Source organism: Mixophyes fleayi, chromosome 12, assembly GCF_038048845.1.
Source record: "Mixophyes fleayi isolate aMixFle1 chromosome 12, aMixFle1.hap1, whole genome shotgun sequence".
NCBI lineage: Eukaryota > Metazoa > Chordata > Amphibia > Anura > Limnodynastidae > Mixophyes > Mixophyes fleayi.
This window is the reverse complement of record NC_134413.1, coordinates 42,672,866-42,699,522: the sequence shown is the minus strand read 5'-3', so window position 1 is coordinate 42,699,522 and position 26,657 is coordinate 42,672,866. Positions and strand designations below refer to the sequence as shown.

At 39.9% G+C, this 26,657-nt stretch overlaps 1 protein-coding gene across 6 annotated transcripts in view; it reads right to left on the bottom strand.

The window, feature by feature from the left end:
* NPAS3 (neuronal PAS domain protein 3) overlaps window positions 1-26,657 on the bottom strand; it is a 344,422-nt gene that overhangs the window by 308,809 nt on the left and 8,956 nt on the right. For 2 of the 6 annotated variants that reach the window (XM_075192991.1, XM_075192994.1), the window contains exon 1: window positions 20,697-20,925. The exons of the other annotated variants lie outside the window; for them this stretch is intronic. In XM_075192991.1, the coding sequence (XP_075049092.1) occupies window positions 20,697-20,746 (50 nt within the window). In that variant the 5' untranslated portion in view covers window positions 20,747-20,925. Of the gene's footprint in view, window positions 1-20,696; window positions 20,926-26,657 lie in introns of those variants that run through there. 6 annotated transcript variants of the gene reach the window in all.

The window sequence follows — 26,657 nt, the reverse complement described above, 5'->3', positions numbered from 1 at the left end:
AAACTCATCCTTAATTTAAAATGTGGCTTCCTGCACCCACCCCCCACCAATCCTTATGTTCACATGAAACTCAGCTCCACTTGGCTTCTTATAAGTGTGATGCCAATCTTTGTCACTCATGTCGTTTTCATTAAAATCAGAACTGTATAGCAGAACGGAGACATAAACGACGGCTACTGAGGGTAAAAATATGAAGGTGTAGGGGGCTATCATGGCTGCGTCTGTCGCTATCCTTATCCTCAAGTGCACGCCCAAGGATGAATAATTGTCTTCAGCCTTTACCCTGGGAATACGTCAAGATTAAAACCTTACTACATTTTTCTTTTATGTTCTCTTTTTAATTTAGAGAACAACTATTCTCTTCAGTTTATTCCTCTTCCTGTCACAATTTTGCACCCCCAAATATTTTACACCCCCCCCCCCAAAAGCCTTGCACCTTGGGCTGCAGCCTAGTAAGCCTATTGGATAATTAGACCCTGTTGGCCACACACTCTGAAATTATTGATGTATTAATTATTGTTTAATTATATGGCACCACTCACATTAGATAGTGCTTTCCAGAGAAAATTGACAAATTCACATCAGTTCCTGCTCCATTGGAACTTACAGGCTAAATTTCCTACACCATATACACACATAGACGCACACCCTAGGGTCAATTTTGTCAGAAGCCAGTTAACCTACCAGCATGTATGTCCATACAGAAGGAAACCAGAGCACTCAGTGGAAACCCATATTAACATGCAGAAAACATACAACCTCCACATAGATAACGCCCTGGTTTGAATGCATCTCATATGTGTAAGCCGTTTGTCCATACACATTGAAGGACACATAGTGGAGAATTCAATTCAGTGTGACATCCTGTACAAGCCTTGCGCAAATAGCTGCTGTGCACACTACTGGTTATTATAGTAGAGAAAACTCTGCTCATGTTTGCCTTCACCTCATTGGCTAGAGATTTCAACCATAAGAGTGCATGGAGTGTCATCTCACGAAGATCGTATTGGACCTTGTGCTGAAACAAATTCTCCCCATATCAGTGGTGGAAGTGGGCTAGTATACAGTGGTATGTCATACAACCAGTTCTCCTACTGCGTTCATTCAATTCACTTACATTTACAGCCACTTCTAAATTTTTACTTCGAACACTGCCCCTTATAGTGAGATTCTCTCAGTCTGAATTTGGTTAACAGCTTATATTTGTGAATATATTTTGAATAATAGCTCTTTTATATGACACAATGTTTTGTGCAAATAAGTCTACATTTCTACCAAAGCACACAGCAAGAACATGGCGTTTGTGGAGGAGCAGAATTTAGGCTGAGAGGAGGAGATGTCTGTGCATTGGTTTGCAAAGCAGTGTAAAAACAACATCTAATTTTGCAGAATAAGATTATTGAACTTAGATAAAGCGGTGAAGAGAGCACATTTTAAGGGCATTCCTTTCTGTGCAGATCTCATGGACACCCAAGCTATACTTTTAATAGGACCCATTTTGAGCATCCATATTGCACTTTGGCAGAGAAGTGCATTTTTAAGTATACTCTGAGCAATGTAATCCACACACACAAAATGGACAAAAATGCAATAAAAAGAACATTCCCTCACTCTCATGATCATTTTAAGCCATAGAAAGGCTAAATTGAGCAGCATTTTGGGAGAAAACAGAAGTTTATTTTAATGAAACCAGTGGTACTTACGAGGAGGCTGGATGGATGTGACAATTACACTTGTTCCCCTTTATCCATAGTATCACCATCCTAGGTACACTTTCAGTAGACACCTCCCAGAAGTAGTAAGCAGACATGCACTGGTGCAAGTTGGTTTATGGTGCGCATCAAGTGCAATGAAGAGCAGACAGTTTAGACTTTTGATCAGGAGAATGGCCAATTTTTAATAAAGGTTCCTAATGAAACTTCACTTTTTAATCTGCCTCACTGTTTATTCCCAAATAGCCTTCAGAAGACTTGGTCACATTCTTTCATACTGCAGCATCTATAAGAGTGAAGCCCCCAAAATAAGCTGCCTCTGTAAGCCAAAATCCTCCATTGCAGGACCTGATCCTGCCTAACGCACATCTCCGTTTGGCTCATTTTTATGGATTTATGCATAAACTGTTAGCTGGAACGATTACCGCTCAAGTAATGAGGAGGAGGTTGGGAAGCTTTTGACAGCCTTGTTCTATTTTTTTTTTAAAGGTTTTTTTTCCCCCTTAACGACTTTATCAATAGAAATCCATCGACTATAGCAATGGTTCTTAATCTTTTTGGAGTCCAGCAACCCTTTGATTGTCAAAATATTTTCTTGCACCCCCTTGAAAACTATTTATATATTTTTATATCAGGAAAACATAAATTTATTGCAAAATACTTTTACATACACGTTTATTATCGCTCAGTGGGTCACAGCCATTTTGCACCAATCTTTTTGGACACAGATTCAACAAATTACTTACATGATCAAAATATCTAGATGGTAAAAATAGTTTTCTGTTAAAAATCTAGTGTGACGACTCGCACCCCCAGAAATGTTGCCTTGAACAAAATTTAGCCTGGACTTGTCTCTGAGTAGCTTCATTAACAATTGGAGATGCTTTAGTTGGGTAGGTATAATTTCAAGAACAATGGCAATTTTGGAGAATATTCGTATTGTTCATAATTCAGCCCTAATTATGAAAAAAAACAATGTAAAACAAGGTCTATTTTGAATTTAGAGAAAATACCAATGAGTAAGTCATATTATATGCAACCTGGATTTAAAAATAGCGTACAATTATTTATGGACATTTTCCAGGCCTACCCCTATAGATATATTTTCTAAAATGTAGTGATCTTAGTAATATTAATATTTGCATCCTTTCATATTAGTAGATTATTTGTCTACTGCCAAACCATTTCACATACCTTTCTAAAATACACTGTATATATCATCATCATCATCACCATTTATTTATATAGCGCCACTGATTCCGCAGCGCTGTACAGAGAACTCATTCACATCTGTCCCTGTCCCATTGGAGCTTACAGTCTAAATTCCCAAACATACACACACACACACACACATACACAGAAAGACAGACAAACAGACTAGGGTCAATTACTACTAATATGTTTTTGGAGTGTGGGAGGAAACAGGAGCTCTATATTCTTGGCATTATACAAACTACTGTATAACTAGCAATATTTGGTGTTCATTTGACTAGCATTAGATTAACATGAACCTTTTAACACTGATGATTTATGGATAATTATTTGTATGTGTATGTCACTATAATATATGTATAGTATATCAATAATTTTTTTACTATTATGAAGTAATGGTACCTTATATATAAGGTCCTGTAAGCGTGGGCACATTTTGGGTATCCATGGTGCCTGTCACTGAGGTGCGTTCATTACCTTGTGTAATCAATACTGTGTCTCTGGAGAAGTCTCTAGACCTTTATTACATCTAATAATAGAACCTGTGTAAAAGCCTAATTGGAATGTTCAATTAATATCATTATATATATCGTAACTTAATGGAGAAAATCATCTATAAAAATGTGCCCCTCCCTCTCACAATTGTACTTCCTGCAGTTATATGCCTTACAGGCAGGGATCACATTAATGCTTATACTGGCATCCCTGAAGCTTTGTAATACACTGGAACTGCTCCAGATCGTCGTACTCATGAGACTAATCTGGACTGTCAGAGAAAAAAAACAAACATTAGCTACATGATATGGAGCCACAGAAGCCTGTGGCGCATCTGTTACTTGGGGCAGGAGTTTCTGGGTTGATGCTAGGACTCTAGGACACAAGCGGAAACTCTGCGCCTTAAAAGGAGCAACTTATAATGTTATTATTTAAACATCCAGGCCTTCTCGGGGAAATCTGACTACATTCTGTCACAGTAATGTGGCACAGGGTTAGACGTTGCAGAACTCAGGACACATCATTGTGTTAATTTGACTACACTATGGCAAATATTGAGGGCATGATATGGTTGCATGATGCTACACTATTTGTCAAGCAAACATGATTTATTTTTTGCTGGTATTTTAATTTATTTATGGTGGGCCGTCTGGTTGCGTCTGGTTGCACAGTGGTTAGCATGTCTGCCTCACAGTAATGGGATCATGAATTCAAATCCTAACCCATCTTTGCGTGGGATTCCTCAGGGTGCTTCGATTTCCTTCCACACCCCATTATCATCAAAAACATACTGCTAGGTTAATTGGCTGCTGACAAATTAACCCCTAGTGTATCTCTGTCAGGGGCAGGCTAGGCTGGGGGCAGGAGGGCATCTACCCCTCAGGGTGGTATGGCAAATTTTAGCCTGGGATGCAAGACTCGACTCCGCAGCCTATTAGGAATATGTTTAAGGGGAAAAAATGCAGGTGGCCCAGTGACCCAGCCCAAGGTAGCCCACCATGGGACTAGCTCAGGGATCAGATGCCCCCTGCCCCCCAACCAAGCCTGGCCCTGGGCTTGCCCCCCGGGCTACAGTTTGCCAGCCCTCCCCTGGTCTCCTTGTGTGTGTGTGTGTGTGTGTGTATTACAGAACTTGGACTGTAAGCTCAAATGGGGCAGGGACTGATGTGAATGACACATATTCTCTGTACAGCGCTGAGTAATTAGTGGCGCTATGTAAATGAGGACAGTGCTACCATGCATCTTTACTGCCCAGGCCTCTGACTGATTTCATCTGTACATGTAAACGTTTAGTTTATTTACGTCTTTAAACACAGAAAACATGTATTTGTTATTAAGATGTTGCACTGGTTGTATGTGGAGATTTGAACATAATAAGACAAATTAGAATTATGTTTCATTACCATTATAATGCCATACTCCACTTTGGAGAAATACTCCTTAAAATTGTTAATGGGAGTAATTTTACTTCACATAAAAAATTGTAGTGCGACCACTTCTCACAGAGGGATATTGCAAAATAGCTGTTGGTGAAAGCTGCCTTGTGGGCTGTATAATCTCTACACGCCTAGAATACCCCTATTGGGAAGGAGCAGCAGTCCCCAGTACCCATTAGAACTGAGGACCTCTGCTGGAGACTTGGTGTAACACTGTAGCACTGACATCGGACAGGAGGCATTTAATGGATCCAATGCATGGGCTAAAACAGTAGCAGGCTCCTGATTGGTTTGCTTAGGCTTTGCTCAATTAGCAGCCAGCTATCACTTTCCCTTTGCAAGTGTCATATCTTCAACAGTCCATGGTACACAGTATAGATGATCAGTTTCCACACAGGAAAGACAACTATCCCCAGTTTTGACATTTCTCATTCCGCTACAAGCACCTTACTAGACTGCATACCTCTAAAGAGACGGTTCATTTAAATGAAAAATTGTGATTTTCACCTAGAGTGATAAAAAGTATCTACCGCCCACGTTTATAAAAGTAGATAGTAAGCTTAATGGTTTACTACTTAATGTTAAATTCAACTTTTTGGATTATTGATTATGTCTCACATTAACCATATTTTTTCAGCAATAAGCTAATATTTTAAAAAAAAATTATGACTAACACTATTGCGGAAGTAATATCAATAAAATTATACAAAGATAAACCTGTTTATTGCAGGACGTTGCACAGAGAAAAAGGTTAAACAGAGTGTCAGATTCTTTACCAGAAGATATTTTTAAGACTGTAATAAAATTTGCAGTTGGAGGGGCCAGTAACACATTGCACAGCGCTTCTGTAAATAAAAGTTAAACAAAAAAAACACTTTCCCTTACAAAGTGAGTTTGAACTGACTGAATACACAGCTTTTTAGTTTTTTTTTCTGAATGAAAGGACATAGCAGATGAATGAGTGGGGAGATGCTAATTCCAGCTCTGTAACAAAGGGGCCTTTCTGCGAGCGGATTTCACACGCAACAATTAAACATATAATCATTCTAAGAAAATGCAAAATGCATGAAGTTTTGCTTTCTCAGAGCCCAAATTATATGCACGGAGCGAGAAAACGATTCTACAAAGTCAAACACGGCCTACTGATACGTAACAAGAAATTGAGATTTAAAGAGCTTTGGGTATATTTACATATAAACACATATAATTATATTATAAATATATTTAGTTCTATTCCTTGGTCACATAAATGGCTAAAGTAAAATAAACTATGGAGGCTTTATATCCATGATTTTAAGGCAAATCACCTTAAAGATACCTTAACATAGACATTATTTCTACTACCTATATCATGCTACCCAACTGTCTCAGAAAAGCTTGTTTCTTTGGTTACTCAGATTTATTTATCTGCCAACAGCTTCCTATAAGAGAATGAAGACAGACTGAGCTGGCTTTCTAGTAGTTTTATGCCTTATTCCAGTGGTTCCCAAACTTTTGCAGTTCGCGGCACCCTTAGAGTCTCCAAATTTTTTCAAGGCACCCCTCCAAAATAATTACTGAGCAGTCCTGTTTTAGAAGTAGTTGGGTCAAAAAATTTTAATAAGTATTTAGGTCACGACAGAAATACTTATTTAGTTGTATGCAAAAATGCCCCTCTGCATCCGGACACTCTGCCCCCTCTGCATCCAGGCACACTGCCCTCTCTCACGTTGCCCCCTCTGCCCTCTGTCCCCTCCTCTGCCTTCTGTCACGCTGTCCCCCTCCTCTGCCCTGTGTCATCCTCCTCTGCCCTCTCTCACGCTGTCACCCTCCTCTGCCCTCGCTCACGCTGTCACCCTCCTCTGCCCTGTCCCCCTCCTCTGCCATCTGACCCCCTCCTCTGCCATCTGACCCCCTCCTCTGCCATCTGTCCCCCTCCTCTGCTCTCTGTCCCCCTCCTCTGCTCTCTTGCCCCCTCCTCTGCCATCTGTCCCCCTCCTCTGCCCTCTGTCCTCCTCCTCTGCTCTCTGTCCTCCTCCTCTGCCCTCCTTTGCTGCCCTCTGTCCCCCTCCTCTGCCCTCTGTCCCTCTCCTCTGCCATCTGTCCCCCTCCTCTGCCCTCTGTCCCCCTCCTCTGCCCTCTGCCCTCCTCCTCTGCCATCTGTCCCCCTCCTCTGCCATCTGTCCCCCTCCTCTGCCATCTGTCCCCCTCCTCTGCTCTCTGTCCCCCTCCTCTGCTCTCTGTCCCCCTCCTCTGCCATCTGTCCCCCTCTTCTGCTCTCTGTCCCCCTCCTCTGCCATCTGTCCCTCTCTTCTGCTCTCTGTCCCCCTCCTCTGCTATCTGTCCCCCTCTTCTGCTCTCTGTCCCCCTCCTCTGCTCTCTGTCCCCCTCCTCTGCCATCTGTCCCCCTCCTCTGCCATCTGTCCCTCTCTTCTGCTCTCTGTCCCCCTCCTCTGCCATCTGTCCCCCTCTTCTGCTCTCTGTCCCCCTCCTCTGACGTCGATATTCAGTGACAGCTGCGGGAGAGAGAAGACTGCAGGGTCCTAGCGCCGCGCAGTTTGGTAAGTTTCTGTTTACTTTCTTTTTTCTAGGGCTGGACGGCGGCACCCCAGTGACAGCGCCGCGGCACCCCAGTGACAGCGCCGCGGCACCCCAGTGACAGCGCTGCGGCACCCCAGTGACAGCGCCGCGGCACCCCATGGAGCCGCGGCGCACACTTTGGGAACCGCCGCCTTATTCTATAAAATGGAGAGAGCAAGAGAAAAGAGAGGTTGGGTAGGATTTCTAGTAGTTTCAAAAGTATTCTACAAAAAGAGAGATATAGAGTTTCAAAGGGCATTATCTTTATATAGCCAGCCTAGAAAACAGACCAAAAATATCATTATAGCAAGGATGTGAATATTAGAATCAATATTTGAATGTGATTTTGCATGCAGAAAATAATTACAGCTGAATTTGGGTGGTGATGCCAAGAGGGGTAGTAAAAGATAGCATTGCAGTTTTACAAAAAAGGTCAGCCCTGCCACTGTAGCTTTGTGAACAGTAATAAGAAAGCAATTGTAGATAGACCGTTCCAAACTATTGTGTTTTCTCTACAGCAACTAACATTGCTGCCAATCTTTCTGCAAACCAGGCAGTATCACAATGGTCTATTCCATGGTCACCATCTTCTAAGGTATGATTACTATGCGTGTGCCCGTTCTGATCCATAAGCACAATCCTATATAAACACCTGCTGTGCTTTATCAACAAATGATCAAATAAAAGTAAGCTGTTCACCACCCACATCAGTAGAAGCAGCGGATGAGTTCACCTGAAACCAGTGTATTACATTTTGAACATAAAGGGTTAAAAAAAAAAAATTATCCTTAGCTACAACCTTTAAAATGCCAGAAGCCGAGCAGGCAGCGCGATTAAAGGGCATTAAATTAAAAGATCCCCCTCCTACAACTTCAATCAGAATTTTCAGGCCGTGTGTTATTTAGCTTCAGCTCCTCAAGTGCAGCAGAATAACAAATTGCAACACTTTGATTTACTTTCTGCCGACACCAAATGGCGACAGGTGATAAAGAGAGCGCTGCGGTGCGGGGACGAAAAGCTTTCCCAGAAAATTAATTCTATCTTAAAGATTTCTATCCCGATATAAATATGTATGGATGTATTTACTTGTGACTCAGTATAATATATATATATATATATATATATATATATATATATATATATATATATATGCTACACATGTACATGGTTAAACAATATAAATGTTGACTATTGACATTTCACCAATAGACATTTAACCAATCTTCCCGCAAAACGATTATAATCTAAGTGATCAGGGAAGGCCTGCAGTGTGCATATTCTATGTAACAGATTATTACTGTCATCTGGGTTAGCACAACAATCATGAATGTCTAATTTCTGGTAAGTTTATTTGAGTTTGTCTCTTGGGCTGCAGGGTGCCAGCCTAGTCATGCATCTTATTCCATTCCCATTTGTTTTGTGTTCAAAAGCTTTCACCAAATAAATACTGTATAAGGGCTCATTCATACAGACGCATTTTTCATGCAGTTCTGGATCTTGATAATAAATAAAACACATAAAAATCATTGATACTGATCCAACATTGAACTTAGCATTCAGTATTTTTGCTGCAGATACACTGCATATACACTCAGTGGCCACTTTAATAGGTACACCTGCTCATTAATACAAATATCTAATCAGACAATCATGTATTAGCAACTCAATGCATACAAGTATGCAGACATGTTCAGACCAAACAGTAGAATGGGGGGGATACGATCTAAGTGACTTTGACCATGGAATGACTGCTGGTGCCAGATGGGGTGATTGGAGTGTCTCAGAAACTGCTGATCTCCTTGGATTTCCAAGCAAAACAGAGAAAGGTGCGCAAAGCAAAAAACATCTAATTTTGTGGGAGATTACATACACCTTGTTAAGCAGAAGACCACATCGGGTCTCACTCATGTCATGTATGACTAGGGAAGTGAGGCTTCATGACAATGAGTTCAGTGTACACCAATGGCCACCACAGTCTCGGGATCTAGTGTAGCCGACAAATCTGCAGCAACTACATGATGTTACTATGTCAACATGGAGCAGAATCTCTAAGGAATGTTTCCAGCACATGGTTGATTCCACACACAGGCAAAGAGGCTATTACTGTGGCAGCACAGTGGCCTAGTGGTTAGCACTTCTGCCTCACATCACTGGGGTCATGAGTTCTATTTCCAACCATGGCCTTATCTGTGTGGAGTTTGTATGTTCTCCCTGTGTTTGCGTGGGTTTCCTCCAGGTGCTCCGGTTTCCTCCCACACTCCAAAAACATACTGGTAGGTTAATTGGCTGCTATCAAAATTGACCCTAGTCTCTGTCTGTCTGTTCCCCTCTCTGTCTGTCTGTCTGTCTGTCTGTCTGTGAGTGTGTCTATATTAGGGCATTAGACTGTAAACTCCAGTGGGGCAGGGACTGATGTGAATGAGTTCTCTGTACAGCGCTGCGGAATTAGTGGCGCTATATATATAAATGATGATGATGATGATGATGATTACCCAATGCTACAAAAGTGCAGCCAAATAATAAAGTAGCTACGGAGTTCATATACTCATAAAAATCTTCATGAAAAACTAATCAAATCTTCCTGTAAAATGCTTCAACCCATATAAATTCCTCACAAAACTGTGATAAAATTTTAATGATTTTTACAGCAATTTTCATGTATGAAGAAATGTATCACATACGTATGTTGTATACACATAGTGCAAGAAGCCTTTTTGTATACTGGACCAATACTTAGCCTATGCATTCACTAGGAAACATGACATAGTAGAGCCTTTGTGAATATGGAAATGTTTGTGCCTCATGCCTCACTTTGTGCTCCATTGCTCACACTTCATTAATGTAACCGATTGCTAATAAAGTGATAGGCTTTGTTCAACAAATAATAAGGAAACCTCCACTGTGTGCAGGTGACAGGTACACTGAACGGTTTTGATTTAGCGCCCTCCCTTTGCCCTGATGGCTGGAATGTCCTACTACATGGCACCACTGGCAGGTGTACTCATCATCAACATTTATTTATATTGTGCTCGCCACTAAATGTAGGGAGATGTGTCCACAATACTTTTGTTCGCACTCTGTCATAATTACAAATCCTGTAACTTTGGGAGGTATGCTAAAGCAGTAGATGTACCAGTTATAACCACTACGCAGCTCCCGGCACACTGAATGGCAGCATTCACCACTCAGAAGTGAGTGGTCTAGTGGTCATGACGACTTTTAGGTGCTTCTCATAGAAAAGTAGAAAAGAGGGAGCCAAGCAGAATCTTAGATATGAGTGATAATTATCTGGGGTCTGTTTTGTATTATCACCAGAGTTTTGAGGATATGCATTTCAGGGGGGTGCATTGCATAGCCACCAGAGATTTAGGAGGGCGATCTACATTGAATAGCCACCAGAGATTAATATTATTATTATTGTTTTGTAAGGCGAAAACAGTGCTCCGTGGCACTGGACAGTGGGAAAAACAGGACATACATAAAATCGGGACATACAAGGTAGACAAAATAGATGCAGAGTTTGGTCTACAGCCACCAGAGATTTGGCAGTCTACATTACACCGCTACCAGATATTTGGGGCGCAGCAATGTATAGCCACCAGATATTTGGGGCGCAGCAATGTATAGCCACCAGATATTCGGGGCACAGCAATGTATAGCCACCAGATATTCGGGGCGCAGCAATGTATAGCCACCAGATATTTGGGGCGCAGCAATGTATAGCCACCAGATATTCGGGGCACAGCAATGTATAGCCACCAGATATTCGGGGCGCAGCAATGTATAGCCACCAGATATTTGGGGCGCAGCAATGTATAGCCACCAGATATTCGGGGCGCAGCAATGTATAGCCACCAGATATTTGGGGCGCAGCAATGTATAGCCACCAGATATTTGGGGTGCAGCAATGTATAGCCACCAGATATTCGGGGCGCAGCAATGTATAGTCACCAGATATTCGGGGCATCAATGTATAGCCACCAGATATTTGGGACGCAGCAATGTATAGCCACCAGATATTCGGGGCGCAGCAATGTATAGCCACCAGATATTTGGAGTATATATATCACAGTAGCAACACTCACTTTTCCTACCATCAGTTTCAATTGTTAATTATCAGTTGTTTCCTACACCTCTTAGGTTGGAACCTTATTTGGACAGGGTCATCTTTACCTTCTGTTTCATGTAATTGTACGCAATTTATTTGTATTGTGATCCCTTCAACATTCAGCACAGTGTAATATGTGGGCACTTTATAAATAAATGCTATCAGTAATAATCAATAAAACATTTTGCTTAGTATTTGTATATAGCTCTATAAAAAAGATCTATATCTAATATAGGGCCATGCTTAGGAAAGTATGACCAGCACTATTTCTGACAATAGGGCTTATATTTGCTTCGCCCAATGCATAAATAAAAATTACAGTGAGAGATAATAGCTGCTTTTATAACTTTGAATAAAAATTATACCTGTTTTGATTTTTATTTCATTTTTAAAATAAATGTGATCTATTTTTAAACTCTTTTTTCTTTTTCAATAATTGAAACTGATGACCAAGTTGGCTCACGCATGCACACATCTGCAGAGACTGGCCCAGCGAGGTGGTAAATTAACTCTTACCACTCCAGGGCAGCCGTCGTAGCTAGTTAGATTGCTTATCTAATCACTTACCGCTGTGATCCGGGACATTTTGATAATCACGCCCCTTAAGTGTGGGACAGAAATTGCAAATTTAGCCAACTAACTCTACAGGAGTGGTGAGCATTAGTAACAGCTCTACAAGTCTCTTGTATGGGTATTTTGTCTTCTGTTTCATCAGTCTGTACTGAACAAGCACAGTCACAGCAAGACATCCCCAAGTCTGAAAGATCACCTTATATAAACACTTTCTTTTCCTATATTCCAGATCTAACATTACCTAGTCATGTTATATTTAAATGTATATTTGTAAAAATATCTTCATGCCAAAATAATTAACGGCCCAGATGTTTTCCTTCAAAATATTCCCATGTTTTTGACAAACACATCTTCCAACATGTTCGTCTCCTTCCCAGCATCTCTGCACTGCCGTCTCCTGATATTATACAGTGGATCTCTCAATGCTTTCTCAGCATGGGAACCCACTTTTGTATCTTCACAGTCACCAGTTTACAGTGCAATGTGGAACATTTTGTAGCCTTATTAATCAATCATAGCTACTGCATTACAAACAATAAGAGAAAAATAAAGACACCACAATGTCATGGTGATAATAGCGTTATGACAGCAATTAATAAGTAAACTAGAAGCAAACATGCTTTGAAAGTACTCTTAACTGATCTGTAAGCACTTTCTATATCGATAAATAGCATATTATATGTAGTAAGAAATGCAGCCATCTGTATAACCGAACTTAGTATTTTTGCTCTGGAAACCCCTTGCTTGTTGACTTTGGCAGTGCCAGTGATACAGTGAGCTATACACAACTATCAACTTTTCTTTGAAAATAAAAGTGTATAACAAACAAGTATTGTTGAAAACACATTAGCAGAGATACCCAGCTAGAAGCTAAGCCGTCTTAGGAAAAGTGGCCTGTAAAACTGTGCAAACAAAGTGGAAAGGAATGGCATTTTATATGTGTAAAAAAATGCTTTATAGGAATTGAGTTCCTATAAGGAATTGATAAACTAGCCTTAACAGCATGCTTTTTTCACTTTACTTTTGTTTTACATTATACAATTCTCTGCTTCTGTTTTTGGCACATTTGAGTTTTTTTCTTGTTCGTTTGTCTCTTGCACTTAAAAACAGCACATAAAAACAAATGAAACAAAGTTCATGTGTAGCTAGACCAGTGGTGGGCAACCACAAGCCTTTACCTGCAGCCCCCCAGCCAGCTGCTCCCAATCTTATCAGCCCAGCTGACTTCCACATCACGTGACTTCCTCTGCACAGTACATAGAGGTCACGCAGCATACCTGGAGGTGTACTCTGACTGGTAATGTCATCTCAGGATGGTGTTAACTTGGGGTGCCCGTAGAAAAATGGTTCATTAAAATTAAGCATTTTTCTAGGGTTTTTTAAATAACTTGTTTAAAAACATTTTTCTATTTTTTCCTTTTATTTCTTAACTTTAATAGTTTCTTTGCAGAATCTGCAACTGGAAGCCCAAGTCCAGGCTTCCAGTTCCAGTTTGTATACTCGAGCCGGCATGCATGGTCCAAATGGCGGCCCACCAGACCATCTCCTGCTGATCTGCTATGAACACTAAGTGAAGCAAATGAACCTAACTGCATCAGATTCACTATCCCCTCACAGAATTGTTACTGTTTTACAAATATAAGTTTCTACTGTTCATCTGATACCCCTCTGTGGCTTCACTAAATTAAATCACTGTAGCTTTATTGGCTGATTCCACCTGTGATTTCATTGAATGGAGGACGCAACTTTAATGGATTAGAGTGGTCTCATCTCTGTTAATGTGGAAAGAACACTAACCTTAGAGAAGGAGAAAGAACACTAACCTGAGAGAGGGAGAAAGAACACTAACCTGAGAGGGGGGGCACTAACCTGAGAGAGAGAGAAAGAACACTAACCTGAGAGAGGGGGAAAGAACACTAACCTGAGAAATGGAGAAAGAACACTAACCTGAGAGAGGGGGAAAGAACACTAACCTGAGAGAGGGAGAAAGAACACTAACCTGAGAGAGGGGGAAAGAACACTAAACTGAGAGCGGGAGAAAGAACACTAACCTGAGAGAGGGAGAAAGAACACTAACCTGAGAGAGGGGGAAAGAACAATAACCTAAGAGAGGAGGAAAGAACAATAACCTGAGAAAGGGAGAAAAAGTACTAACCTGAGAGAGGGAGAAAGAACACTAACCTGAGAGAGGGGGAAAGAACACTAACATGAGAGAGGGAGAAAGAACACTACACTGAGAGAGGGGAAAAGAACATTAACCTGCGTTAGGGGGAAAGAACACTAACCTGAGTGAGGGGGAAAGAACACTAACCCGAGAGAGGGAGAAAGAACACTAACCTGAGAGAGGGGGAAAGAACACTAAACTGAGAGCGGGAGAAAGAACACTAACCTGAGAGAGGGAGAAAGAACACTAACCTGAGAGAGGGGGAAAGAACAATAACCTAAGAGAGGAGGAAAGAACAATAACCTGAGAAAGGGAGAAAAAGTACTAACCTGAGAGAGGGAGAAAGAACACTAACCTGAGAGAGGGGGAAAGAACACTAACATGAGAGAGGGGGAAAGAACACTAACATGAGAGAGGGAGAAAGAACACTACACTGAGAGAGGGGAAAAGAACATTAACCTGAGTTAGGGGGAAAGAACACTAACCTGAGTGAGGGGGAAAGAACACTAACCCGAGAGATGGGGAAAGAACACTAACCCGAGAGATGGGGAAAGAACACTAACCTGAGAGAGGGAGAAAGAACACTAACCTGAGAGAGGGGGAAAGAACACTAACCTGAGAGAGGGGGAAAGAACACTAACCTGAGAGAGGGGGAAAGAACAATAACCTAAGAGAGGAGGAAAGAACAATAACCCGAGAAATGGAGAAAAAGCACTAACCTGAGAGAGGGAGAAAGAACACTAACCTGAGAGAGGGAGAAGAACACTAACATGAGAGAGGGAGAAAGAACACTACCCTGAGAGAGGGGGAAAGAACACTAACCTGAGTTAGGGGGAAAGAACACTAACCTGAGTGAGGGGGAAAGAACACTAACCCGAGAGATGGGGAAAGAACACTAACCTGAGTGAGGGGGAAAGAACACTAACCTGAGTGAGGGGGAAAGAACACTAACCTGAGAGAGGGAGAAAGAACACTAACCTTGAAGAGGGAGAAAGAACACTAACCTGAGAGAGGGAAAAAGAACAGTAACCTGAGAGAGGGAGAAAGAACACTAACATGCTAACATGAGAGAGGGGGACAGAACACTAACCTGATGGGGGGGCACTAACCTGAGTTAGGGGGAAAGAACACTAACCTGAGTTAGGGGGAAAGAACACTAACCTGAGATATGGGGGAAGAACACTAACCTGAGAGGGAGAGGCACTAACCTGAGGGGGGGGGGACACTAACCTGAGAGAGGGAGAAAGAACACTAACCTGAGAGAGGGAGAAGAACACTAACCTGAGAGAAAGAGAAAGAACACTAACCTGAGAGAGGGAGAAGAACACTAACCTGAGAGAAAGAGAAAGAACACTAACCTATGAATTTAGAAAATAGTCAATGCACAGATACAGGTGCTGTGATACCAAACATTACTCAGTATCAAATTGTAGTAAACCTGTAATTAGACATCAATTAATAAAAGCCTGTAGAATATTTAACTAAATCACATACTCATAACTCTGTGTTAGCTCTTCACTAAAGATGTCAACCATGCTGCCTATCCTGTTAGTTTGCTAATAGCAGACATTTTTAAATATCTGAATAAAAATATAACAATGCCTATGCGCAGAGATGGATGCAGCCCACACTCAACCTGAAAAGGTCACACCAAACCACAATACCAAATATTATCCAAAACACTTCAGGTGTGCCCTTCACTTCCAGATAAACTACCTTTAAGTAAGATCAAACTTATGACCAGCCCAAACTCAAGGACATAACATTTTTAAATATCTGCTTAACAGAAAAGATTTTATTTATTTTGCATCACTCTGAGCTTGCAATTTCCTAAGTAACAGATAGCACAAGTGAAATCTCCATTGTACCATTTGAGCTTGTCCAGTAAGCACCCTATTAGCAATTGTCTAAGGGCTCTAAGATGTGTCTTTTGTTGTAAGTGATTGAGAATGGAGCAAATACCCCATCATGCTTTACATTTAACACCTGCAGAAAACCAACACAGTAATACTAAACAGTGCATCATGTGCAAAAATGTTACGGTTCAGTTTAATTTAATGACTTGATAGTTTCTGGGCAGTTACACTGTACTCCAGAAGTGCCCGGTACTCACTCCTCGAGAGTACCAACAGTTCATGTTTTCAGAATTTCTTCAATCATGCACAGGAGAGTTAATCTATTTTTTCTGGGTCAGTAATTGTCCAACCTGCTTCTACAACCAGAAATCCTGAAAACATGACCTGTTGGTAGCTCTTGAGGACTGGGTCTGAGCACCTCTAGTGTACTCTATGGGGCCAATGCAATTCAGCTTGATGTGCCGCAGAGTGCCTCCAGAACGGTAGTGGGGGCATTGTGGATTTTTCCTCGCACTTCAAAGAGGTGCGCAGATAAATCAGTACTGCAGGGTACTGCCGAACTTTGCAGCTGCACATCACGCAGGATTGAATTGGCCCCTAAGTCTCTTGAGGCTGTCCTAACTCTGCAGCATTCACACACATGAAATAGACATTTATGTAAATTGCTTTGTGGTTTTAATTCTAAAAATGGTTACAGTGTATCAAATATAAGCTACAAACACAAGTCCCTATAATCAACTATAGTAACTCATTCATTATTACTAAATGAAAGATAACTGGACAATACATTTACAAACTGAGAGCTGGATTCATAGAAAAAAATATCTTCTCATACAGTTGGAAGTAGCAAGTGCAATAAAAAATAAATATTGGAATGTGTTGGGGAATACCAAGGATCAAAGTCTATAGCTTTCAATAAAACCGATGCAAGACATGGTTATAGGCTTCATCTGAAAACATTATTCACAAAGCGAAAGCACTTTCCCACTTTTGTTTTATGAATGAAACTGTTCAACCCACTGCCCAACCATGGAGCTCCAGGAAGTAAGAAATGTCAAAGGACAGAACATATACTTACTCTACAAGTTAAAACAAATGTCTCAGTAGCATTGTTAAAATATGTCACAAATTTCACATTAAAGGGTAGATTTAAATGGCCGCGATGTCCGGCTGCCGCTCATCTGCCTCGCACCTCTACCTACCGTTTGTGTAATATGCAAAATTTAATACCACTGACAGCTGAAAATTGTAAAATCCTTGTCTTCAGACACAAAAAGTCATATTGAGTTCATTTGTAACGATGACCACCAGCATAACAGACTTTTGCCTCTATGTATTGATTGCACGCAACACGCTACAATTACATATGTTTGTCTCATAGGCAACAAGATATTTATGTGTTGACAGTATTGGCACATTTACCTCTCTGAGCTCCTACGCATCAGCATTTTAATGATAACACCACTTTAAAAGATAGAAAAATATCTTAAAAGCTTTCACTGAGTCATTTATATAAAAGAATCATCTACCTGGCATTTATCAGCGATTAGATACAATTTCTAGTGGCTCTCTCCACCCAGTTTACACCAGTTTGTAAGGGTAAATAGAATACGTGTACCTCCCCCCGCAGCGTCATTTTCCTAATATCACGGCTAGTGATATTGGCACTGGGTGTTTGATATTGTAGTTATGTATAATTCATATATAAATCTGGTAGCACACTGGCTAGCATTGTCTCACGGAGCTTACAACATGGGTTTGATTGCAACCGTATCCTGCACGCTCTCCTCATTCTTACATGGGCCTCCTTCCAAGGTCCACAGACCTGCTTGTTAATATAAATATTCTCTGTACAGCACTGCATAATATTGAGGCACTGTATAAATATATGATATTAAATATAAATTGAGCCATTACATATGCTGTAATAAACTGCATCTAACCAAAGATTCCCTTATATAAATGAACCCTAGGATTTAAGGCAGTGATGGGCAACGTGTGACCCTCTGAGCCTTCACCTGTGGCCCCCAGCTCCTTCATGCATTGTTTTCATATTTGTTTGTTATAGCTTGTAACACGTTGGAAATATCTGCTGATATGTTATTACAGATAGGTGTTGTTTTCTGTGATTAAATGTATTGATTTTATTACTGAGATTAAGGGTGATGTGCAGCCCTTTTGAAGTTTAGAGGGCCACACCCAGCGGCCACTGAAGTGTTCCAGTTGCCCCTCGCTGGTTTAAGGTGTGTGTCTTTATATATCTCAAAGACATGCAGGGAGAAATATCCTCATTCTCCATAAAATTAGTTAATATGTTTAACAGTGTTACCTACCATACTACAAGATATCACTCTCTGCTATTAGCCCATTCCACCTCAGAAAGATGACCTACACTGTCCTTCAATATGCTTATTGAAAATACTCATTTTTGTATAGTGAACAATGTCTCTCCCTTGACTAATGCCCTATCTGAAATATCTTGAGATCTGTTAGGCTCCTGAAACTTTCAGATATAAAATTGTAGATACGTAATATAAAGTAATCTGTATATTGAGCAAGTTTAGTGTTGATTTAAAGCTATCAATTATAATTAAAGAGTTGACAACAACTTTTTAATTCTCTATTCATGTACTAAAATAATTATCAAACAAATAATGTTTTCTAGCTAATTGAAATTATTCCACAATAAAAAAAAGAAAGATTTGTGTTTAGAAATATGTACTGATGTACTGTTCATCTTGGTCAATAAATTACTGTTAAAGTGTTGTTGTTTTTTTACTGTAATCGGACATTGTTAATTATACGGGCTCCACTTTGTCAGCACTACTACACCCAATCCCGCTGCCATGGTTGACTTTACACTGTTTAGCTCACAATCCCCAGCCCCACTAAACCCGATCCCGGCTGTCACTGACTGATTCCGGTGCCAAGCTGTCACAGACAGCAGATATACAGTGCACATAGTCAATTATAACACTGAAAGAATCGCTGACCTGACAGCTGTATTCAAATCTCCCGCGGCCTAGCTGAGTGCAGTCAATAAAATATGATGTCCGTTAAGTAGCGGATTTGAATACAGTTTTCAGTTTTGTAATTCTAGTGAAGTTATAATTTACATTCTCTGCAATAATGTATGTTATTTTAAAAAATAAATAAATAAAACATAACACAGAGAGCTCATGCCCACTAAACCTGTCCCCTGTCCCCAGTGCCATGCCAATCCTAGAGAATGTTGCGGTTAGAATGTCCGGGCAGCTCTGATAGAGTGGAGTCCATATAATTAACAAATACCCTTTAATATGTTGGCATATAGCTGCCCTTCTGGAACTTTTAATGAATATACTGGATTTTCTTGCTACCTTTTCAGCTATGTTTTAGATCATTAAGTTAAACAACTGTGTCTGGTGATATAAAGACATGGCCAAAAAGCAAGAAAAGAATCTATAAATATTAAGCAATGCAGGGCAGAAAGTTTACTTTTATTAGAGTAGTGTACCACTGGCGACTTTTTATGCTAGTAAAATTCACAGCAGAAAATAGCTGCAAACACATTCCCATTAAACGTTATTGTAGGATGTCACACCAGCGATTTTCCTCTGCTGCAAACAGCGATTTAGCCTAGCAAATAAAATGCCACTGGAAAACATATGTCTAATAACATTAATGTTACCAGGTAATTACCTGGCATACAGAGTGCATTTGTTGCCGTTAAACTGTGTATTGTAACTGTTTTTTCTCTGCATGTCAAACCTCAATATAGCCTGAAAAAAAAGCTCAATATATAGAATAGAGATTTTCAGCAACAGAAAAATTGGTCAACAATGACATTCAAAAATCGCCAATGTAAAACTACTGTTTTTCTGTGTCATACGCCATTGACTTTTTGTGAGCACAAAGTAACCTTTTATCCAATGTAGTCTTTAGAAGAAGAACAACAACAAAAATGATCATAAACAATGACTGTTATCTTCACTGGAAAATGATGCAGTATTGCAAGCAAGGAAGCAGTAAGCAAGCAGCAAGTATAGGAGAATAGAATCTAGAATAAAGTTTAATTATTCAGAGAGCCTTAACCTTAACAGAGGCCAATTAGAAGAAAAATACACAAACATTATCAAATGTATATAATTTTTAATATAAATTAAATTTTCTTACAGCCAGCTAAGGTAGCAGCCTTGTGGCATCGTGTTACTAAATGTAAATAAAGTAGAGACAGGGGCATAATGCCTGACACGCTGACACATGCTGTTTAATCTTACAAGTAGCACATTTTATCTGTCACATGACACCAGCACTGTGAGGGTTAAACATAAACAGGTTATAGAAGCCCTGTATATAACATTCACAATAAATTATTATTTTTAGTTTAATATATAGTTGTCTACACATTGTAAAATAAACTTGTTATCTCTGTGCCCCATGTATTATACAGGTAACGCTGTGCATGTGCTCAGTATGTCTATGTGATGCGGGCAGAGTACACGTCATGTGTCAGATACACACTGTATCCTTTCCATGCATACAGTAGTCTATGTACTATCCGCAGATACTCAGGCCTTCCCGATCCACGGCCTTTCTTACCGTTCTCTGCGGGAAGGGTCCTGCTGAAAGCCGGGCTTGGTGGGCGCCATGTTCCGGGCAGCGGCCCCGAGATGTCCGGATGGTCAAAGCCGCGGGCATTCCGTGCATCCTCCGCTCACACAACCTTTCACATGAGCCCAGAGCCCCGACCCTCAGCCTCCTCCCGAGGGGTGACGGCGGCTCTAGCTACCGCTGCATCCCTCCATCACTTCGCTCCATCACACCGCCCTCCCCCTCTCCTCCTTTCTATTCTCTCCTCCTTCCCTTATTCCTCTTTACCTTCTTTTTCCTTATACTATTTACCCCTAAATCCCCCACTTGTAATATCTCTGCCCTATGATGATGTAAAGCTATTTATGTCGTTTTTCTTCTTTCTTGCTCTGCTTTTTTCTCTGTCCTCTCTTTTATTTTTTCCATTTTCTTATTTTCATTCCCCTTTATCATGCACCATACTCTCATTGCCTTCACGTTTCTATCTACTTTTACCTTCCTACTAACATCCTTACATTCTTCTCTCTTTACCCTTTCATTTGCCTATTTTCTTTGCCTTCCTCTTTTATTCCCAGGTTGGTGTCATGTCTTTGTTTCCTTCTTTTTCCTTTTATATTTTCCATATAAGTTCAGTTCCCAGAACAAAATATATAAAAAAAAAAAAAATCACTTACTTTTTTCCCATTATGGTCATTAGTCCCCTTCATGCTAAGTTGCTCTTTTTTCTCTCACTAACATTGAATTATTTCACTTTTCAGTCAGCCTGACACCTGTTTGGGTCACTAATGAAGTGATTTGAGCTCATGTAAAGGGGTCTAATTTATTATAGCCCTAAACATTTGCCAGTTTGGTGAATCCAAGTTCACCTCTAACCTCTCCAATTTGGTTTAAAGAAATAAAGGACTGTTTTTTTGCCACTCCTGCCTGGCTAAGATGAAAGCAAGTTTGGATCCACCAAGCCTATGAACGTTACAAATTTTAGTCACTCATTTCCTTAATGTCTAAAAGGTTGTCCCCTTACCAAAGATTATGGTTTGATTTAATATGAAACGACAAGGATGTTTTCAGATTTGAACATAATCACATTTCAAAAATACTGGTCGTATCTTGATGAATAACCAAACAAAAGACAAAATACATTGACATTTTTAAAACAATCGATTATTAAATTTACACTCCTTTATCTCATTCTAATAGTCCCACTCTGTCAAGCAAAATTTTGTGTTTCCACTACTCTATAAAATGATGCACACTCTTCCACCCATAACTTCTTACATTGGTTGGTGCAAAATTTTGCACCTCCATAAATGCTGTCAACTTGCTATTTTTTGCTCCAGAAAGCATCCATGACTTGGGCCAAAGGACAAATGACAATATCAAGAATTGTTTTTTAAGTCATGGACAGTTGGGTTTGATGATGTATCAGATGATGATAGTCAAGGAGCTCTAAATACTATCTGGAATGACATGTTTTCTTTTCAAAGTGACAGTTACCACAAGGAATATGTTGAGTTCTTTAATATTAAATCAAATGTGGAGAAAAGTGTATTCACAATACACAATATCAATATAATTCACAGTGCATAACATTGGAGAATACATGTTTTTAACCATTTGTGCTCATACACACAGGCATTGAAATTTTTTTAACAGGAATTTTAAAAGATTTTAACAGGGCGTTCAAAGTGTATTCTGAAAGCCTCCCTGCAGCATAGTGTATGTACTAAATGAGTACTCCCATAGGACCCTTTTATATTTTATCATGCATATTGCTCAGGAATGCTGCATGCAATGTTAAAATTGTTACACAAAGCAACGTGAATGCTTGTCAGAAAGTGTGTGTACAAGTCAACTTGCTTAGATTATCTTTTAGACCAGGGGTGTCCAACCTTTTAGCTTCCCTGGGCCACATTGGAAGACGACGAGTTGGTTTGGGCCGCACATAAGATACACTAACAATAACGATAGCTGATCATCCAAAAAACCATTGAAAACATAGTTAACATATATATATATGAGAAAAAAAGTGATATATATACATACATATATATATATATATATATATATATATATATATATATATATATATCACTTTTTTTTCAAATCCCCCTATACTTACCTTTCAATCGCCCAAAAAAATCCTCTCTAGTTATTATATTATAATCACTTTTTGTATTGTTTCGATGCAATATCAATAAAGTGCATTTAAACCAGGCATTGTATATCAGGGTGCCCTGACCAGACCTGCGGTACCTGACATATACATCACTGTGACCCCAAATTGTGACCTGTTTTGCTAACTACATCACTATGTTAGTTAAGGGATAACAACTTATAATGGGCCAAAGAGAATAATATATAATGCCCCATTAGTATTACAAGTAGAAGTATGTAGCAGGGAGATAAGGTCCATGATGCTCCAGGACCAGGTGACTTTTATTCACTGGTCAGCGTCCCTTGAAATAATAAAAAAAATCCACCTTAACTTACCTTTTAATCGGCTTTTTCTCCTGTCCTCTTCTCTTCTTTTCTCCAATTCTGTGCTACTGATTGTTCTTCTCGCGCGGGTGACTCCTCTGTGCTGCGCTCTGCAATGGATTTTGGGCGTGATGAGATCACGCCCGACATTCACTGCGAGCACCTTACGGAGGAGGATACAAGGGAGGGAGCCAGAGTACCAGCTGACGTGACCGCGTGACCGCAAGGTAAGTATTTTCTTTTCTTTTTTTTGCAGGATTTTTTTTTCCCATTAACAGTGCTGCCCCCTTGCCACAACCAAAACTCCTTCTGGGCCACATTTACAGGCGTGCTGGGCCGCATGTGGCCCGCGGGCCGCGGGTTGGACAACCCTGTTTTAGACTATCAACAGTAAAGTGCATTTATCAGGATTTAAAACTGACTGTATAATATCAACACCTGTGAATATGAGCCCTGACACTGTGGAGGATCAGTGAGATTTGTTCTCCATAAACAGTTTATGATGATAGATTACGAGTTCCACTATCTACTGTAGTCATCTCCATTTTGACAAGGGTAATTGCAGCCTCGTCACTGAGGGAATGTGTATGAATTGTCAAAATAATTTCCAAACTTCCATGTTGTTGAAGTTCATGTGTTTGTTGTATGGACATAACTTATCCTACATAGTGTACACCATTTCTCTTTCTAATTGAACATTTTAAATCAGCACTACCACCTGGCAAAATTTAGTAGCGCAGGGGCTCCCACTCTCTGTAGCCACTGGGCTACTGCAAACAGTCGTTTTACCCATTATAGAACAGACAAAACAATTAAGTTAACCACCTTTAAATGGTGGCTTGTGATTGGTTGTCCTGCTCAAACCCCCTCCCTCCCCTTGACTTTTGGTTGGGGGCTATAAGAGTAATGGGAGAGTACAAGAGAGGTGGAGCTCTGCAGTACCATCTTTTACTAGGTGGTAGTACATCTTTAACAAGAGTAGGATCTTTCATATTCATTGTTCTTCTCATATATGCAAGAAAGATTATGTTGTTATCAAAGAACCAAATGTTTACAGTGAAATGGTCCTTTACAGGAAAATAAACCTTATGTGGGAGATGGTCTTGATGGCCAGACCTTCACTATTAATTAAAGGGATTTTTTTTTGTACATGACTTACAAAGTGTTGTAAAATGACAAATGAGAGAAGATGTGTGAAAACATATGTACTTGTCTCTGTATCAACTTTGTAGATGTCCAAGGGATTATGCTTAATTATATATGTGATTGTATGTGTAGAACACAACGATAATATTCAAGATGGAAATGTTATGTTTCAATGAGATTTGTGTAATTACCAAGAAGAAAGGAATGTTCTGTGCTGATAAAATTAACTGTTTTCTGAAGAATCTCTGTTTGACTATGGTGCATGTTCCCTGTGTAATTTGCATTAGTAAATATGCTCTCCAGGTGAATAGGCTACCTGATTCCTAAATAAACGTGACCCAGGTCATTCTCACTTCATAGCAGCTTTCTGATCTTCATGTCTGCCAGTTATTTTTTGGGTGCTGAAAACTGGTTCCTCAGTAGTTAAGGTGTATATTTGCAGAACGGGGTCTGTATTTTAGCCACTGGAATGGCTCACTGCTTTATAATATAGTAGTCAGCATAGTGAGCTTTGTTTGCACAGTTGCCGCTATAATATCCTGCTTTGTATATTGCCCATTAAAATGCATTTATTTTATATATCGTCTGCAGTTTTGTATACTGGTCACTGGAATGGGCTCAGCATGGTATACTGGTGACCAGTATGGCCTCTGCATTGTAGGATGTGTACGCAAGTCATGCAAATCGGGATGTCCAATGGGCTGTATGTTTATATCCGTAAAGCCATGTTCTATGTGGCAGTCTCTGACTAGTTGTAGAAAATCATATATGGTATATATGCATGATATTAGGTATATTTGCATAATTGATCATGGTGACAACTACACCAAATGGAAAATGTAGAATGATTTACTTGTCATTTTTAAAAAAAATATACATTCAAGTCAATGGAAGTATGTCAAATACAAGACATATTGTCATGCAATTATCCCTGTTTTACGAGATGTGGAAGCAGGGGTGAAAGGTGCAAGGAAAGAGCTCTGTTCAAGTTGTTCATTCTGGATATAAAAGAGTGGAAGGTTATAATGAAAATCCCATAAACCATTGCTACATTCAGCTTGTACTTTACACTGCACTGTAGAGTATATTTTCCATGAGGTATTTTCTCCATTTATACAAGCATAGATTTCAATATAGGTGGTGTAAGACATAATTTGGAAAAATTGGGATGTTGTAAGGGTGTTTGTTCTCCAATAGCATCTTTATTTTTACAGGGGATCTTCATGCTTTAAAGATCTTACATTCCACAATGCAGTCCATCACTAATCTACATATCAGCTGAGACGTGCCATGGTATATTTTCTGTAGAATTCAGCTGTAATCACCTTACACTTGTCATTGATGTTCACTATGTGCAGTGCTGATTGGCAAATCCTGGTATCGGCATGATTTCAATGACATAAGAGTTTATATTATACACAAGTCCCCGCTCATTCTGCACATTACATATTGGCTAGCACAGTCTCATGCTGTTAGTACCAGAAGAACAGGGTAATAAGTAGCCATAACCGAATAATACTAGTGACAAAGAATGAATACAATGGCTGACTTAGTCTAAAAATGTAATATCAATATTACCACCCCTGTCTGCTTCCATTGGTTCTATCCAGCCAGTAGCTGTTGTGCTGTGTCTTGCTGCATTCTAATTTTAAACATATGCAGACTCTTCCATTTCTCTTCTCAAAATGGACAATGTGGTAAAAAGTGTCCAAATAGGTGACACAGATAAGATAAGACATGTCCTGTGTTATGTCTGCTTTTTATGGTACACCCAATAGTAGGTAGCAGATAGCAGTGCCTGTTGCATTGTGTGTAGAGTGCCCACGTGTTCTGATTTTTACAATTACAGTCCCCTCTTTTCTCCTAAAATCTTCATTTCACAGTGCTCATTTTTCCATTATTTGGACTTTGATGAACACAAATTAACAGGATAAGTAGGGAAAGTATTCCCAAAAAATTATTGTACCTTATTTGGGACATAATAGGGTAAATTTTATGGCCTGAGCAAACTTCAGGTCACATGGGTGTCCCAGTATTCCACATCAAAATTAGAAGCCCCAAGTATGTTCAGTAATCCTCCTCCCCTTTCAATTCCACCTTTTTTTTTTTACATTACAGTGTTTAATTTGTGACTTATTTTAATTAAAACTAATCACTGCAACAAAGACAGACAGAACACTGGCCTTAATAGTTAGATGAAAATGACGTAAATGAGGGGGCAAATGTATATGAGAGGTAGCATTTTAAACACAAACCTTCCATTCTCTTTGTCATGATTTGCTGATTGTTATAAACCACCTCTATGCTAGATGGGCAAACACAGGATGAAGAACCCTCATACGTACA